The sequence below is a fragment of the Haliotis cracherodii genome, unplaced genomic scaffold (genome assembly GCF_022045235.1).
Source record: "Haliotis cracherodii isolate W230 unplaced genomic scaffold, xgHalCrac1.p SCAF_5, whole genome shotgun sequence".
In the NCBI taxonomy this organism is placed as follows: Eukaryota; Metazoa; Mollusca; class Gastropoda; order Lepetellida; family Haliotidae; genus Haliotis; species Haliotis cracherodii.
The window spans coordinates 37246797-37258670 of NW_027266308.1; the positions used below are offsets into that span (position 1 = coordinate 37246797).

General features: G+C 39.6%; 1 protein-coding gene across 1 annotated transcript; it reads right to left on the reverse strand.

Annotated features, from left to right (window-relative positions):
* Positions 1-1276: 1276 nt before the first annotated feature.
* On the reverse strand, positions 1277-7258 carry LOC139442672 (uncharacterized). Its single transcript, XM_071223537.1, has 6 exons — positions 6873-7258; positions 6082-6238; positions 5123-5293; positions 3773-3888; positions 2253-2370; positions 1277-1796 (listed from the first exon to the last, which is right to left on the reverse strand). Exons 1-6 carry the CDS (start codon positions 7148-7150, stop codon positions 1710-1712), a joined length of 927 nt encoding a protein of 308 aa, XP_071079638.1. The 5' UTR covers positions 7151-7258; the 3' UTR covers positions 1277-1709.
* Positions 7259-11874: the final 4616 nt, after the last annotated feature.

An 11874-nucleotide genomic window follows, 5' to 3' on the forward strand; every position in this document is an offset into this window, starting at 1 on the left:
TCCCGTGACCTGTGACCTGTGAACACCCTGGTTAGAATAGGTCTTCAGCAACACATGCTTGCCGTAAAAGGCGTCTGCTTGTTGTAAGAGGCAACTAACGGGATCAGGTGGTCAGACTCGCTGACTTTGTTGATGCATGTCATTGTATCCTAATTGTGTGGTTTGATGCTTAAGTCAATCACTGGATTGTCTGGTCCAGACTTGAATATTTACAGGCGGCCGTACTATAGCTGGAATATTGCTGAGTTCGCGTTAAACAAGAAACAGACAAATCTGTGCTTTCAGTGTTCGAAACTTCTTCCTTGATTTTCATTCTTCATATATTCCATTTCAGTATGTATAATACATGAACTATAATGGTTAGGGGTTCTACAATTCTTGTTAATTTATGTGCCTTCTTCCAAACTGTTTTAATCCTGATGTTTTTATTTATTTGTTGTTTGTAATATTATGATGTCAAAACAGTCTTTGAGCGAAGAGGACCAGTCAAATGAAACATTATCTGAATGAGATAGCTCTCAGAGATGTCAGCACTGGACAATAAATTAACAGTGTCGACAAATCAGGAGGCTAGTTGGATTGTAATTGATTCTAGGGGACTAGAATGGGGTTTGGGGTTGGATGTATTTCAATAAAATGTTTGCTTACTAAAACTATTCCCAAAGGTCCTGTTTGAGATTTTCGAATTGCAAAATAGGCCACCCTTTTTATATTGCATGGCTGTTTGAAACAAGGACCTGGTAATACTAGTTGTGAAGTTTGGGAAGGCTAATACATATCACACTTGTTAAATACTTTTACAGAAAATTAGCCATTTATCATTAACATCTTTGTTTTATGAATGTCATTTACGGTTATTTTCTACATTATTCTGATGAAACTGTTTTCTTCATATTTTCTGCATGGTAAAGATGTAGGTTCCTGGATCATTGGTCTGTTTGTTGGTTCATTCAGTTGCTCTGACCAGTTGAAGCCTTGAGTATTGGTGAACCACAGAACCCTTTGGCAGTACATTGTTACTTTCCTGTCTCTGCATCAAGTTGTCCATATGTGGAACCTCTTGAGGGTGTGTCTCCCATGTTGTTGATGCTCTAACAGTCCTGCTTGTATTGTACAGTATTATACACTCTTCCGACACGGAAATGCTACCGGACAGTAGGAAGCTGGACTTTCATACTGGTATGCTCTCTTTGTATTAATTTTGCTTCACAAATAAACTGCTTTTCAAAACACATGGTTGTTACATGTTTACAGACAAAATTACAGAATGGTCGATAACAGTTTTATTAACAAAATATTTCAAATATACCACTCAAAAGAATATTTCATGTGACTATAGTTAATGTCATGTTCTTTAACTTCTTTTGAGTAGTATACAGTCACATCACAGACAGCTCCTTCAATCAGGATATCCTATGAGCATAGGAATGTACGAGTGAATGTTGTTTTATGCTGCATCCAGAAATATTGCAGGTATGTCGATTATAATCGATATGAACTTGGCAAACCAGGAGCTGATGGCCTCAACAATGACTGACTGACCTCCCCAACCACATTTTCATCAGCTCTAACGGACATCCTCTAAGCTGGAACCTCCACAGATCATAGGCAGGATGTCCCAGTAAATACTGAAGACATTTAGCAAAGTTTGTGGTGCCTGCTGCATGTCTATCAAGCTGGGCCAGTGTACAAGTTGTTGGTAGTGACTGTCAGTTTCCATAAGCCTTGGCTAAGGAGGGCGACAGTTTGAAGGCCTTCCTGTACAGGTCTGCTGCCTCCATGCACTCCCCACAAGCCTGAAATAATAGTTCACACCGATTCACATCATTTAAACTATCATGGTGATTTCATGCTATTGTTGATGCAGTTGATTCTGAGCCAGGAATTCAATGGTCATTCTGGACATATATTTTAAACAAGTAAACTGACACAACTATACATAAATATGCAAAACCATGGAGAAATTATATTCATGGCTTGTTGATTCTACTTCTGGAATCAAGACATTCTCATGATTTCTTCATTAAACCAAAAATACCCAACTCAGATTTCCTAATTCTTCAGCAATATTTGACAAAGTGTAACCATGGTAACAAAACATCACCGCTGTTTCAGCAGCAGACATAACACTTAATGTCACATTTCACATTGTACTCCAACAGGATCTTTAGAGAACCGGGCTAGCTCACTGTCTTTACACATGAGGTGTTTAACACTTGTGTGCACATTTTTCAAGTGCTGTCGTATCTCACCTCTTTGCGTTCAGCATCTTGTACCATCAACAAGGCCTTCTGGTCCGCCTCAGAACAAGTACTGGGACTCACATTGCGGAACATTATGTCAGTCCTTAGAATATACTTCCGGCCATCCCTAAACAACAGAGTATAAATAAATCACAGTATGCCTTTTGTAATGTACTTTCATTGATCAGAGTAATTTTGATTTTCAATGCATTTACAATACAGGATCGATGTTACATCTTCATTACTGAATATTCTGTGCAAACACCAGTGTCAGCACTGACACCAAACTCATGTTGCTGCAACTCTGTCTTGTAAGGGGTAGGGTGGCCCAGTCATAATGTTACTGCAACTGTATCTTGTAAGGGGTAGGGTGTCGAGTAAGGGGTAGGGTGTCTTGTAAGGGGTAGGGTGGCCCTGTCATAATGTTACTGCAACTGTATCTTGCAAGGGGTAGGGTGTCTTGTAAGGGGTAGGGTGTCTTGTAAGGGGTAGGGTGTCTTGTAAGGGGTAGGGTGTCTTGTCAGGGGTAGGGTGTCGAGTAAGGGGTAGGGTGTCTTGTCAGGGGTAGGGTGGCCCAGTCATAATGTTACTGCAACTGTATCTTGCAAGGGGTAGGGTTGCCCAGTCATAATTCACTGTGTAGAGTTGTGTCCCTAAGGCAAGCTGGAAACCAGTGAATGTGGTCTTGAAGCTCATGTTCAGCCTGATTATGTTTCTAGGTTTGTTGTGGGTTTCACCAAAGTGGTAAACATCTCAGACCTGTATCACTTTGGGCTTTCTTCCCTCATTTAACTGACGCACTATGATATTTATATCTGAAACACTGTTCAAGGCATGGTAAATAGAGGTACATTAACCTAAATTTTTATTAAAAAATAGCCCGCATCATCATAAAGTTCACTGCACGTTTCATTTTTATTTCCATTTTAATTTCTTTTTTTTTTAAAATCCTTAAATATTCCAACGGTAGTCAAATACTGTATTCCAGTATTTTACTCAGCTAGGAATACATTTATGTAGGGAGGCCCTTTCCCAGGTTGATTGTACACAATTGTTGATCTGGTTACACAACTGTTTATTTGGTTACACAACTGTTTATTTGGTTACATACTTTTTTAAACACAATCCCCCCCCATCCCCATACCCCCAACACCAACCCTGACACCACCTGGCAACACTATATTTTAAAAAAGCATTGCCTGAGAACCAATTCTTTTATTTTTTTAAGCCTTACAGTTTGTATGTTTTACGTCACTCATTCTGGTTAAGTGTTTGACAAAATGGGAAATGACATAAATGTAGGCACATAATAAAGTTAATTAATAAAGTGCATATGTACAAAAAATTGCTACACTGATATTCTAATAACCAATGACTTCTGTAAGATGAAAACATATCTACATAATGCAGTATGGAAAAAAGTAAATCATCAGAGATATGTTTTTATATACAAAGAAGAATCTGATCTTATGATCTACAGCACTCGTGTGTCAGGTTGTTGAAAGGTCGACACCTGGCATTCCACTGACCCCAGTTTCTCCCCCTCATGTAGGCGGTGATGGTTGAAGACGATGGCCATGCCCGACTCGGGCCGGATGCGATACAAGACGTTCTTCTCCTCTGCGCAGAACTTGCCAGTCTCATCCTGAACACAAACACAGTTTCTTTAGCTTTGTCTTTTTCTTATGGTTTTTTCTTCATTTTTTATTTTAACTATTTTGCCTTTGTAACATTCCGTATTTTAGGGCTACAACTGTGAAAGTTTACATATTACGTCTGTAGCCATGGTATAGATTTACCACAGATAGGAAACATGCCACATATACACTTAGAAAAAGGTTAACTGTCGTTATTGGACTACACTTTTAACTGGTTCCTCTGCTTTGTATCTTGACCCAGAACAGTTGTGACCACCTAAAGGAATATAGTGTACTTGTATCAAATATCCAAGAGATATCGGTAGTATGTTGGACCTTTATCAAAATGACATGTCAATCAATGAATGCTGTATATTTGTTTGTTTGTTGTTTTATGCTGCACTCAGCATGATTCCATCTATATGAAGTCGGTCTGTAAATAATCAAGTCTGGACCAGACAATCCAGTGATTGACAGAAGGTGAGGTGAAATAGGGATTATTGCACTTATACAGCGATGTGCATGTATGTGTGTGGCTGCTTGTACTAGTCCGGACTAATGCCGAATTTATAGTGCCAGCCCACTGAGATACCATACCACAGTTTAATACCCCACTCAGTAGACGGACCCCAAACCAACCAGTCCTTGTTTTAGCCTCTTAATGCCGAGCACCAGGCAGGGTAAAAACAAGTACCATCTTTTAATGTTTTTAGGTATGACGCAGCTGGGAATTGAACCCATGACCAGGCAGATGCTCTACCACTAGACCAAAGAGGCGGTCTGATTGAAAAGAGCATCAATATATGCAATTGAGATATGATGACATGCATCAATCAAGTCTGACCACCCAATCCCGTAGGTCGCCTCATATGACAAGCATGGGTTGCTGAAGACCAGATGGGACTTGTTGTTACTCAGTCTGGCGTTTGGCATTAAGGGGCTAAAACAAGGACTGGTCGTCTCGGAGTCAGTATACTGTGGCTGAGTGGGGTATTCATGTTAAACTGCGGCATGGTATCTCAGTGGGCTTGCACTATAAATCGGCATCAGTCCGGACTAGTACGAGCAGCCACACAAACACATACACGTTCATGCACATCACTGTATAAGTGCAATAATCTTGGACGCGACGTTAAACCCCATTTCACCTCACCTGCTGAAGTCCGGATCTGCACGGGTCTGAAGATTAGATACACATAAAGCTCCATAGGGAGTACACTTCTTACACGAGTCGCTACCCACCTTGTACAGAACTTGTTTCTCGTCCACAAAGTTGGTGCTTCCCCCACTGAAGTCTCCATTGAGGTAGAGCATCAGAGTCTGGAGTGACCGCTCGTCCGTGCTGCTGGAGAAGTGACCGTCAAAGTGGGGGCTGAAGTGTCCCGCTGGCAGGTAACGACATAGTCGGAACACCTGGAGGAAACAGGTAAATGAGTCATGTCATTTGGAGTGATTTTCCTCATTGCTTTTCACGGAATGAACCATAATAAGTGCCATGTAAAACATTGTTTTTCTGGGAATGAACCATAATAAGTGCCATATAAAACATTGTTTTTCGGGGAATAAACCATAATAAGTGCCATATAAAGCATTATTTTCCACTGATTGAACCATAATAAGTGCCATATAAAAACATTTTGTGAACTGAATAGTAATCAGCAAATAAGTACAGAATACAGAAATGTGTGACAGTATTTAGGAAGGGGGGTAATTAATTATGTCATGTACAGTATCTTCAAACCATGGACTATTATGTTATCTTGTTCAACACGTGTGGACCTGGAACAAACACAGTGGTGAGGTGGGAGGGTTTACACCGCTTTGAACAGTATTTCAGTTCTATCATGGCATGTCAGATTGATTTTGGTGAAAGCAGGTCCTACAACGTTTCTTCAATGAAACCCTCAAGCACCATGAGCACTGGCATGGTGTGGACAAACCAAGGATCATAAACAGGGTGACCCAGGGACTTGAACTCGCAATCACACATTTCCTGCGCACCTAAGGGATGCAACTCTGCACAGTGTATTGTTGCGAATTAGACGATTCAGTGGGATGTCCTCAGATCTTTGTTTAGCGGTAGCAGGAACTAAGATCTGATTTTAATGAGATTGTAGACGATTGGGCCGCCCATGTCCCCAGATCCAACAATGAATAAATATGTGTTTTTAGGGTCTGTCTGGTGCAAGTCCTGTACTGACCGGATTGAGTCCCAATGGTTGCCATGTACCCTGGAGGAGGTAGTCAATGCCTTGTATATGCTTCTGTTTGGGGTCACCGTCGATGACAATACTGGACAGGAAGGGCTCCAGTCTTGCCCACAGAAGCTCCGCTAGCTCCTGATTCCTGAAGGAAATTCTAAGAAGAAGATACATTTATACAATTTTTATTCTTAATGTGTGATATTTATGATACGGAAACACTTGCAACTCACAATTTCTCTATCACATCACTTAAACAAGCAAACAAACAAATTACAAAGAAATTTAAAGAATTGTAATAAAAAGTATGATAAAAAGAGTCTCTTCTACCAGAATTCAAAACACTCGGGTATGAGGAGAGAACATCTAAACATCTAGATTTTCTAAAGGATTTCATCAATTCATACTGAAAACGGAGACTCTTTCCTGTCTAGTAAATTTTGTATCCATATATAATTCACAAAAAGCAAGACACTAAAAATCTAAATAACCACACCTATTTAAAAAGTATATGTTGCTGACGAAATAGACATTATTGTTGACATGACGTGATGACGTCACAATATTAATGACGTTATAGGCCATCATTGATGACCTCACGTTGCCCCTGTATTTGTCACACCTTGTACACAAGAAGCCGTTAATAATCGTTACGTCTGAACAGCTGGTGAATGAGAAAGAAATTACTTTTGATGCCCGTTTCATAAAAACAGTGTGACACACGTACACGCACACGCACACACAGACGCAAGAACACACGCACACGACAATGATGTGAACGGTGCAGCTACCGGTGACAACTTCTGTATTCTTCCTTCACGCCGATGAGAGGTTGAAAACCCACTTCCTCTCCCTTGTCAATATAATGCCGACATTCCTGATTGCTCAACAGACCGTGAAGCAGGAATCCCTCGTCCCCGAAGTCTAGGATGTCGGTCCTGTTGACCGATTCCTGGGCGAACCCGTCCTCCTGTGGACAACACACATGCTTCAGTTCCCCCGCATCGTATAGTATCTCGCCCTCCTCGTTGGCGCCGGCTTCGGTCCCTGCTACAAACTCGGAAGTCATGTCTGATACAAGAACTCGTATCTGTGTATTAAATTCAGATTACATCCATGCATGGTATGAAACCACTGTTGTGATTGCACAACCAAGAAGAAAGTTTGTTTACATGTACGTTACATGTGATTAGAGTTATCTCCCCTCCATTTCAGCCTACCAAGCTCCTCACAGCGACAGCACCCTCGTTACACTCCCGGGAACGAGCTATCGCTGTGAGGAGCTTGTCAGCCTTTATCTGATCATAAAGAATAAACATTCTGTAATATAAGTGGCATAGCGACGATTGAAAATATTGAACTTTTAAGAGATGAGGCAAAACAAGAATTTTCTATTATTATTATTATTATTATTATTATAAAATTGTTGATTTTATGGGATTATAGGCCTGTGGGATAAGTTACTCTCCCCAACTCAGTTCTTGCAGGGCAGAACAGGACCGCATCCACTGTTTGTATACAGGGTATGTGATATTGCTGATAAATAATTTCAGCAAGGCAGTGTGTGGAAGGAATATTTTTATACGGAATGTTTTTTTTACATCTATGTATTTTTTCTTCTATTTTTGACACTTGTATGACTGATCTTAATTTAGAATAATTTTACAAATATTAATATTACTTTTCCATGTCTATATTCAGATCAGAATTGTTCTGCCATATTTAGAAACAGATTTACAGCTTCATTGGCCATGTGGTCTCAGAGATGAAGAAAGTTGAATTTGTAAACTGACTGATCAATGAAAGCCAGGTCTACCGAGTGAATACTGGTGGTGGAGTATGTAGGAATAGTATCTGTAGGAAGGATAAGAGATTGAATACTTATATCCTGTTTTGTGAAGAGTGATTTCAGGTTCTTACATTCGGCTGTCATCAGCAGTAGAACACTGAAGCATCAGGAGTTATCAAAGGTATTGTTAGGTTTTCCTACAGCAAGATGTTTCATCATGCTGCTGCAGTCGAGTGAAAGTAGTTCCATTACATGTGCCCCTCAGGTGGTGAGGTGAAATCAGATTTACCACACTTATATAGCAATTGTATTCACATGTTTGTGTGTGTGTGTGCGTGTGCTTGTGCGTGTGCGTGTGCATACGTGCACGTGCACTTGTATTAGTCTGGACTATGCAAATTTTATACTTGAGGTCTTCTGTAAAACTTGACTCCAGGGCCCATAGAACACTCCTGGGCCATAAACAGAATTGGCCCACACACCACATGGTATATCATCCAAGCCTTGATTTCTCCACCTTTATATAAAAAGTTATAAAAACACCTGATTTTCTGTTGAAGCTATCGACCCATGAAGAATCGGGGGTAAAAGGCGACAATGCTTGTCGTAAGAGATGACTAACGGGATTGGTGGTCAGACTCGCTGACTTGGTTGATGGATGTGCTCATTTCCCAATTGTGTTGATTGATGCTCATGATGTCAATCACTGGATCGTCTGGTCCGGACTCGATTATTTGCAGTCAACCGTCACATAGCTGGAATATTGCTGAGTGCAGCGTTAAACAACAAAAATACAAACAAACAAATGTTGTTGCTATCTTTATTTCACAGTATTTTATTTTATATTACATATACATCTCTGACACTATGTACAACAAACTATCAGACTCATAAAATCGAATAAAGAAAAAATTTGTGATTCATGCATCAGATTTAGAATCTTTGTGAAACCACTGGACAGATGATAAATAAAATTTTTTTACATAATATATACATAGCAAGCACATGTGCACTGACATAAAAAACAACTGACCTGTGCCTGCTTTGAATGTACAAGCAGTTCAATACTGACTGTGACAAACATACTTGTTTTTTTTTACATATTTTATTTTTCACATATAAATAATGATCATCTTTTCTTTCAAATGATAACATGTTATCTATACATATTTGAGCTATTAAACATATGTCCCCTTTGTTATCTTCCAGCATGCCATCTCAACAGTAGTCCAAACATTTTGTTGGAGTGTAGATGATGTGAAGCGTGTGAGTGGATGTTGTGAGATGCCACCATCAGCAATGTATTGGCCATATCATATCTGCTTGTTTGTTTGTTGTTTAACCGCAGTCAGCAATATTCCAGCTATATGACGGCGGTCTGTAAATAATTGAGTCAGGACCAGACAATCCAGTGATTGACATCACAAGCATCGATCCACGCAATTGGGATATGATCACATGCATCAACCAAGTCAGCGAGCCTGGCACCCTATCCAGTTTGTCACCGCTTACGACAAGCATAGTCGCCTTTTACAGCACTGTAATGAATTGAATCGAGGCCAACCACACATGTGGCAAACAGCACAAGTATCCACATCATCTGAGTGTTATCAGATGATACATAATCAGTCTGTACACACGTCACACATAACATCTTCATTCGACAAGCATGGGACCTATGATGCCCTATCGAGATCGATGTGGTGACAGGTTATGTCCTATGCGTCGGCTGCTACACTGTCATGTCACCTCTCTAGGAGATTGAATATACTACTACTGGACTTTGACTCGTGTGTCTTGGTTCTCTGGCGTTTAGCAGGAGGCAAGTTAGATGGCCTCTTGTGCGCTGCTGGACGGGAAACTGGCTTTGACTGAAAGTATATATATATATATATATATATACATATGTTCAAAACCCACCAAATAATTTGGAACATTTAGAAGCAATACTGGTAATGTAGAAATTAAATACAAACTCTACACACAGCAAAGGAACCCCAAACAATGGAGTCATTACCATATTTTATGATTAAGTGGGACTCTCAGATAGAAGGCGTGTAACGACTGCTTGAACTAACAATGGTCCATGGCACAATCATTAATGACAAATCAAAATGTCAATACCTAACATCAAAACTCATTGAAGACACGTAATATGTGCAACCCCTATACACAGCATTGTTTTGTGTAGTAAAGCGTGCATTATAATCAAGAAAATATGGAAGTACTGATTAAAAATACAACTTTAAGAACATGTTCATAGAGCTAGCTCCCACAGCAGGGCAGAACAGGACCGCATCCACTGTTTGTATACAGGGTATGTGATATTGCTGATAAATAATTTCAGCAAGGCAGTGTGTGGAAGGAATATTTTTATACGGAATGTTTTTTTTACATCTATGTATTTTTTCTTCTATTTTTGACACTTGTATGACTGATCTTAATTTAGAATAATTTTACAAATATTAATATTACTTTTCCATGTCTATATTCAGATCAGAATTGTTCTGCCATATTTAGAAACAGATTTACAGCTTCATTGGCCATGTGGTCTCAGAGATGAAGAAAGTTGAATTTGTAAACTGACTGATCAATGAAAGCCAGGTCTACCGAGTGAATACTGGTGGTGGAGTATGTAGGAATAGTATCTGTAGGAAGGATAAGAGATTGAATACTTATATCCTGTTTTGTGAAGAGTGATTTCAGGTTCTTACATTCGGCTGTCATCAGCAGTAGAACACTGAAGCATCAGGAGTTATCAAAGGTATTGTTAGGTTTTCCTACAGCAAGATGTTTCATCATGCTGCTGCAGTCGAGTGAAAGTAGTTCCATTACATGTGCCCCTCAGGTGGTGAGGTGAAATCAGATTTACCACACTTATATAGCAATTGTATTCACATGTTTGTGTGTGTGTGTGCGTGTGCTTGTGCGTGTGCGTGTGCATACGTGCACGTGCACTTGTATTAGTCTGGACTATGCAAATTTTATACTTGAGGTCTTCTGTAAAACTTGACTCCAGGGCCCATAGAACACTCCTGGGCCATAAACAGAATTGGCCCACACACCACATGGTATATCATCCAAGCCTTGATTTCTCCACCTTTATATAAAAAGTTATAAAAACACCTGATTTTCTGTTGAAGCTATCGACCCATGAAGAATCGGGGGTAAAAGGCGACAATGCTTGTCGTAAGAGATGACTAACGGGATTGGTGGTCAGACTCGCTGACTTGGTTGATGGATGTGCTCATTTCCCAATTGTGTTGATTGATGCTCATGATGTCAATCACTGGATCGTCTGGTCCGGACTCGATTATTTGCAGTCAACCGTCACATAGCTGGAATATTGCTGAGTGCAGCGTTAAACAACAAAAATACAAACAAACAAATGTTGTTGCTATCTTTATTTCACAGTATTTTATTTTATATTACATATACATCTCTGACACTATGTACAACAAACTATCAGACTCATAAAATCGAATAAAGAAAAAATTTGTGATTCATGCATCAGATTTAGAATCTTTGTGAAACCACTGGACAGATGATAAATAAAATTTTTTTACATAATATATACATAGCAAGCACATGTGCACTGACATAAAAAACAACTGACCTGTGCCTGCTTTGAATGTACAAGCAGTTCAATACTGACTGTGACAAACATACTTGTTTTTTTTTACATATTTTATTTTTCACATATAAATAATGATCATCTTTTCTTTCAAATGATAACATGTTATCTATACATATTTGAGCTATTAAACATATGTCCCCTTTGTTATCTTCCAGCATGCCATCTCAACAGTAGTCCAAACATTTTGTTGGAGTGTAGATGATGTGAAGCGTGTGAGTGGATGTTGTGAGATGCCACCATCAGCAATGTATTGGCCATATCATATCTGCTTGTTTGTTTGTTGTTTAACCGCAGTCAGCAATATTCCAGCTATATGACGGCGGTCTGTAAATAATTGAGTCAGGACCAGACAATCCAGTGATTGACA

What these genes read in the sequence shown, in the direction of transcription:
- LOC139442672 (XM_071223537.1), bottom strand. Translation starts at nt 7,150, where the DNA reads ATGACTTCCGAGTTTGTAGCAGGGACCGAAGCCGGCGCCAACGAGGAG. An exon ending in CATGAGGGGGAGAAACTGGG is followed by an intron (nt 2,371 to 3,772) that starts GTCAGTGGAATG and finishes TCTGTTGTTTAG; the next exon opens with GGATGGCCGGAAGTATATTC. An exon ending in AAGATGCTGAACGCAAAGAG is followed by an intron (nt 1,797 to 2,252) that starts GTGAGATACGAC and finishes CTATTATTTCAG; the next exon opens with GCTTGTGGGGAGTGCATGGA.